The sequence below is a fragment of the Drosophila arizonae genome, chromosome 2 (assembly GCF_054131065.1).
Source record: "Drosophila arizonae isolate 15081-1271.41 chromosome 2, UAZ_ARI_1.0, whole genome shotgun sequence".
NCBI classification, from domain to species: Eukaryota; Metazoa; Arthropoda; class Insecta; order Diptera; family Drosophilidae; genus Drosophila; species Drosophila arizonae.
The window spans coordinates 10408261-10415178 of record NC_142922.1 but is presented as its reverse complement, the minus strand read 5'-3'; the positions used below and the strand labels follow the sequence as shown (position 1 = coordinate 10415178).

The window sequence follows — 6918 nt, the reverse complement described above, 5'->3', positions numbered from 1 at the left end:
TTTTTTTTATCTTTTATTTGGTTTTTTTGTTTTCGTTTCTCGAAGCATACAAGTTTCTCAATTAAAATCCACATGCACATTTATATAGGAAACATTCAGACAACTGTGTAGGAGATGCTATAGTCTATGCTTATATTTATTATACACCCATATTTGTGTATAAGCAATACTATCCCGCTCAATAATGAGATTTTTTAGATGCAGCCCACATATCATCGTATGTTGGTTAATAAAAGAATTGCATAAAATATTCAAAACATAAGTACTTTTACTTTTACTTTTAATTTAAATATATGTTAATATAATATGTAAATGTATTTCATTACGTATGTTTGTATGTGTGTGTGTGTGTGTTTAAATGTTTATAGACATAATAAGGTAAGTGTTTATTACAATTTACAAACAAATTATTTCGCATTGTTTTGCTACGTTGCGCACATTGTTTCGTTTTTGCTTAATTCTCTTTAGTTATTTATTTTGCGATAATTATTTTGAGATACGCGAAATTAATTGCAACCATTTAACTGTGTAAATATATGCACATGTATATATATATAGAAACATACATACAATTCACAATATTCTTTCGTTTCATGTTTCTGATCTCTGTTTACAGCATTATAAATAAGTTCTGGTTTTTATGCTTTAGGACATTTAAAGAATATTAAATATTAATATTTCTTATATTTTTTTGTGTACTTTTTGTTTTTGTTTCACTTTAAACTCTGTTGCGTTCGAATCTTAAATTGTAAAATTTACATTTAGCTCTGGCCTAGTGCACCGAGTGGATTATATAATCAATTAGTTTAATTAAAGCTAAATTATTTAATAAGTATTTACAGATGTTTTGTTTATGAGCTAGCTTAAAGTATTAGTAAATAATACGCTAATTGTTGTTCTCTTAGGGTTTACTTTGTGTTTGTGTGTGTGGGTGTATTTTCGTATGTGTATTGGTGTACTTAGGGCTAGGCGTCTTACGAGCGAGTCTATGAAATGTCCAGCAATATTTTTTATTTTATTTTGTTTTTTTTTTTCTTCTGATTTTTTTTTTGTTTGTTTCAAAATGTTTACAAAATTTTTACCTAACAGCTATTTATACATGTGCTCATCATTTTTGTTTGTTGTTTTGTTATTTTACAGACTAATATTATAAATGTAAATGGTTTCTAGCATCATAATTCTTTTGGACGACGCATTGATAGTTTTGTAAGTGTAAGTGTATATGCAAATGAGACTGTGTGTGTGACAGAGGATATTGTTAGTGGGCTTTACAAATTGTGTTTCAATTCAAGTTTTCAGTTAATTGTTGCTGCTTCAAACAATAATAATTCACAAATTATTTATCACAAGTAAGGTATAAATTTGCATACCATGCACTATTGATTCTATTCAATACATGGATATTCATATGTAAGAGAAAAACTATGGGGGAAGGCAATTTTCAAGAATTTTTAAAAATAAATAACAAATATATATTGACTAAGTTAGATTGGGATTGGGGATTATGGGGGGGAAATGCAAAAGCAAGTGAAAAACAGAAAAAAACCAGCTGCAGTAGCAGAAATTCAAGCGAATCATTTCGTAGCAGCGTCCTGCAACCGAATGTTGCCAGCAACATGTTGCAAGCAACATAGTAGGCGCAGGAGTAACATAAGAATAAGAACGGCAACCGCTCAGTAATACAGGTAACTGTTGTTGTAGAAATCGTAACAGTAATCGTACGCTTGCTCGCAACATTGTTGCTGCTGCTGCTGATGTTGCTGTTGCAAATTAAGCTGCTGCTGTTGCCGCTGCAGTTGTTGATGCTGCTGCTGCTGCTGCTGAAAGTTTGACAACCAACTCGTTGTTGCGGCAATACGCAGCAGATATTTTCATTCCTTGTGATGCTGATGCTGCTGCTGCTGTTGCTGCTGCTGTTGTTGTTGTTGTTGCTGCTGCTGCTGCTGCTGCTGTGGCAATAGTTGATGATGTTGCTGCTGCAAATGGGATGGCAGACGTGACTGTTGCTGCTGCTGCTGCAGTGGCACGTGTTGCACCTGATGATGGCCCTGATGCACGCCATGCAACGACGCCTGCTGCTGGCTGCCGCTCGCAGTCACCGCGCTGGCGGCAGTTGTTGCCGTGGTGCCATTGTCCGACTTGTCGCGCGGCAGCAAATAGACCGAGCCATCGGCCGCCTGTTGCAGGCTATAGTCAGCCGTGGAGCAGGGATTGCCTTCGGGATCGCGTAGATACTGTGAGAGAGAAAAACGCATTGAGATTAGCAAAGTGCGGCAACTGGCGATTGACTTTAGCTGACAACCCACCTGGAATACGTGGCGATGCAGCATGGAGAACTTGTTGGAGATGCGCTTTCGCTCCGCATCCAGCTGTTCCCGAGCATGATTTAGCTCCGCCTTGCGCTTCACCACCGTGTTCACCTCATCCTCCAGCGTGAGTATCTGGTCCAGCTTGCGCTTGCGGCAATTCTGGGCCGCCACCTTGTTCTTGCCACGCCGCCGAATGTCGCGTATCAGCGACAACTGCGTCTCACTCAGATCGTACTTGGACAGGCGCTCGTTGAACTCGTCCATGGGCAGGTTGATGATGTCGCCCACTGCTATGGGTATGTTCAGGGCGCGTGCCCGCTTCTCGTCCCGCGACAGATGCTCCTCCTCCATGCCGCTGCCTGCGCCGCTGCTGTTCGACTTGGAGGCATGTTTATTGGCTGTCGGCGGCTTCTTATCTCGGGGATGCGGTCTGCTTAGCGATACACTTCCTTGGGGCAGCGCTCCGGCGCCTCCTTGTTGCAACGAGTACGTGTGATTTAGCTGAACCACGCCCTGGGGCGTCAATGGAGCACGTGGCATGCCATAGTCGGCAGTGAAGGCGGTGGCCGCGCTCATGCCGTAGGCCTGGTGGTAGTCCTTGGACAGGACGGGCGCCATTGCAGCTGCCTCGCCAACATTGCTGCCCGTAAAGGCCGCTGCGCCCGCCTCGTACTCGTACTTGATGCTCTGCACCTGCGGCTGTTGTTGCTGCTGCTGCGACTGGGGCGTGGCTGCCACGGGTGCCGCTGTGGCCGTCAGTGCGCTGGGCGTTTGCTTATGCAGATCCCGCTTGCCGTACAGCTGATGCTTCTTCTGGGCCACCGGCGGCTGGCGCGTATTGTTGTTGTAGCTGAAGTCGTACGGCCCTCCGTATTTGGCCTGATGATAGTCCTGCGCCGAGTCGCTGCCCTCGCCCCACTCGCCGTCGGAGAGCGAAGGCACACGCTCCGAGCCCATCGAGCTAACCGCACTGTCACTGGAAGCGTCCAAACGATCCGTGCCGCCCTGTGCTCCGCCACCACTGGCCAATAGATCACTGGTCATGCCACCCACACCGGCCGCACCCACAGCACCAGCTGCACCCGCAGCTGCTACGCCGCTCATAGAGCCAACACCACCGACTGCACCACCACCACCAGCTACGCTGTTGGCATTCGCATGGCTGCCTACGTTCAGAGTGGAGCTGCCAGCGTTACTAACATGTCCACTGCTGGGCAGGCCCAGCACCGAGGAAGTGTTGCTCGTGCTGTTGTCCACCATGCGACAGAAACCTGTGCGACAAAGAGATAGAAGCGAGGCATTAGTTCTATTCTATAGATGGATAATATACATACAAAGGTACAGTGAAGTCTGAAACCTGAACTTTTTTTGACTAATTCGAATTAAAGTCTCACGAGGCAAATGTAATATTATACTGTTTATATTAAAAGATTTCACTTTTTATTAAATATCTAAGACTAACGAGCTAGTGATAAATATGTTAGCATATACATACATCTTAACTTTACACTCATTTATTAAGAATTCTCCGATAATCTGTAGTATTTCGAATTGAGTTGGTTCCGCGACTAAAGAGTTGACTAGTTCTTCAAAGCAGTTTCATTCAGCCAGCTCTTACTGTACACATTCACTCTCTATATAGATTAACAATTTCTGCATTCATCGATTATTCAGCACAATTTGCCATATTCGTAAAGCGTGCAATCATCGCACACACTGTGCTTATCGTCTGTTTCGACTTTTCTTATCTACACATACACATACATATGTATGTATGTGCCCGCCTATCAGTGGCAGGCAGTCCCCAAGCTACCAGGTCTACCGTGTCTCTCACTGGGTAACTATGTATATACACGTCTATATACTACACGTAAGACAATGTCTGTTGTGCGTTCTTTTCGGGTCTCTTATTTCATTATCTTATCGTCGAACCATGTGAGCTTATATACTGTGCTGAAGAGGTATAAACGGTATCAACGGAAACAATTCCGTAAAAATAACATCCCATTTCTAATTTAAGAAAATATAAATCGCAAATTTTGCTATAAGACTCTCCAATGGAAAAATATGGGAATAAGACTAAATTTACTTATATACATGATTTTAAAAGTTACATAGTTCCTCACGTTATTCGTAAAACTGATAGCCCACAATCATTATCATCACACTTGAGGGCATTATCTGTATGTGTGAGCTGATTAAGCTAACCTATTATAAGATCATACACATAGTGCCTATGCATGTTAATATGTATATGTGTGCATACATATGTAGCTTGTCTGCCTAAGTACGTCTGCCGGCTAGGCAAGGTCAAGCCCATAAACATTGATGACTGGGCAAAATTCAATACAAAATTGTAGGTCGAACTTATCAGTGGGCCAAGTGCGATGAATACGCCCTGGAACTTGCCACGATTATAACAAATTTAAATTTAAAAAAATAACGAACACAAAATAATATAAGAAACCTAACGTATAACGGAAGTTATATGGAGATAACAGTTAAAGCTTTTGCACGTTTTAGCTGCTGGCTGAACGAAATGCGCACATACATTGTCCATCTGTATGTATATGCTGTCTTTGTCTAAAAATGTCGCAAACGTAAACACGTAACCCAATAACGTAATGTTTAACTTTTTTGTCATTTTATGCCAGAAATGCATCGAGACAAAGAGAGAGAGAGAGAGAGAGAGAGAGAGAGAGATGCGACATCAACAATAAGTGCGTATATAATATAAACATTTATAAATTGAGCACGCTAGAATATAACGAGCCAGCGATATAGTACACATAAACACATATGTACATCTACTCACACATATCAATTCTGATATTGTGCTTTAACGTTATTGCTTCGAATGAGATGACTCAGCAGTTTAAAAATAGTAAACAGCCAACGGCGACAGCAACAAAACTTGCTGATCGTGCATTAGAGAGAGAATGTCGTTGTCAGTTTGTGTGCCCATGTGTGTGTGCGCACGCGAGAGCGAGAGCAATGGAGAGCGCGTGAGAGTGCGCGCTTTAGAACACTGTCGATGTCGTCGCTGCGCAACTTTGCTGATATCAGCAGCAGCAGTAGCAGCAGCAACAGCCGCAGCAGAGCTGGTTGCGCAGCATGACTAATGAAAAAAATTGTTACGCGGCAAATAATTAAATGGGGTTTGTGCTTTTGATGCTAACATTTCGTACGCCTGAGCATAAAAATAAAACACCGACTGCGCTGACGGCGGCGACGGCCACCACCCGCACTAGGCGCCGACGCCAATGCCTCTGCTTCTGCCTCTGCCTTCACTTCAGCCACGGCCTCTGTCTACGCCGCTCGCTGACACTGCCTCTACTTTTCTTTCAGGCGCTATCAAATGCTCTGCTTATTTTCACACATACATATTTCCCCTCACTCTCACCTGTTGATTTGCGTATTGAGCAGTCTGGGCATCCGTTTTTGGGGCTGATGCTCGTGTTCGTTTGCGCGATTATTTTCGATGTTTTATTTTATTTATTTAATTTTTTTTCGTTGCTCACAAATACGTTACTCGCGCGTCATCAAACGTTCTAAATTCGTGATGCACCAATACATCTGAGTTTGCATGGATGTGTATGTGTCTGTCTGTCTGTCCGTGTATCACGTATAATTGTATGCATGTATGAATTCTAGTATGTTTAGCAGTTTCTAGCGTTTGCTTAATGTGCCAAGTGCGTCATTGTTTCATTTATCAGTGCGTTTTTCTCTAAAATTCTGTTAATTAATTTGATTTGTAGTCACGTTTATTGCACATAATCAGTTTCCTCTTCTTTTAAATATTATTGTTTTCTTTTTTTTCTATATTTCATTAAATATATGTACATATTTACTTCACTATCGTATTCGATTGTTCGTGTTCGACTGATTGACTCGGACTCGTGCGGTGTTCTTGCTGCTTTGCTTTGCTTTTCTCATGCTCATTATTAATTTTTTGCCTGAATTGAGCGCGAAACACGAGCGGGCCGAGTTGTCGACAAGAGCCGAACGTGGCAACGATCGAGCTCTGACGCCGCTGAGCAAGCGTTGTTATTCTTCACTCAAATTTAAACTAATTTTACGAATTTTATGCTAATCAGAACACGACAAAGCAGTGCAGAGCAATAACAATGCGAACAGCTAAATGTGCCAGCAGCAACAACAACACAGATATGACGCGACAGTCAAAAAAGCTCGCCTGTTTTCAAGTTCTCGTGCGCGTATGTGTTTTGTGTGTGTGCTTTGTTGTTGCTCAGCTTGCGCAAGTGTGTGTGCTTTTTTCGCTTTGTGCATGCTCAACTGGAGTGAGTGATGTTCTTGAGTGAAAGCTCCGACAGAGCACACGGCGCATGTGGGTGTGACTCAAACTGAGCTCGCCCTGGCTTTTAGCATAAATGCTTGACACCAGGTTGCAATTATTGTATACAAGTTTCATGATAGTAGATTTTTAATTTTTAAAGTAATAAAAAAAAAAAAAAAATGCAGAACAGAAAATGTGTATAGCAAATACATTAAATAAAAGCTTTCTCTACATTTCTACATAAAGCCTAGTCAACATAGAAACAATTGTTTTTAGCTATTTGTTTAAATAAAAAATACACTAATTAGCTAC

General features: G+C 41.9%; 1 protein-coding gene across 1 annotated transcript in view; it reads right to left on the bottom strand.

Annotated features, from left to right (window-relative positions):
• Positions 1–245: 245 nt before the first annotated feature.
• The window catches only part of cnc (NFE2 like bZIP transcription factor cap-n-collar), a 41154-nt gene continuing 34481 nt past the window's right edge, over positions 246–6918 (bottom strand). The window contains exons 10-11 of the mRNA XM_089462359.1: positions 2307–3580; positions 246–2234 (exon numbers count right to left, since the gene is read on the bottom strand). Coding sequence (XP_089318485.1) covers positions 1872–2234; positions 2307–3580 — 1637 coding nt within the window. The 3' untranslated portion in view covers positions 246–1871. The remainder of the gene's footprint in view (positions 2235–2306; positions 3581–6918) is intronic.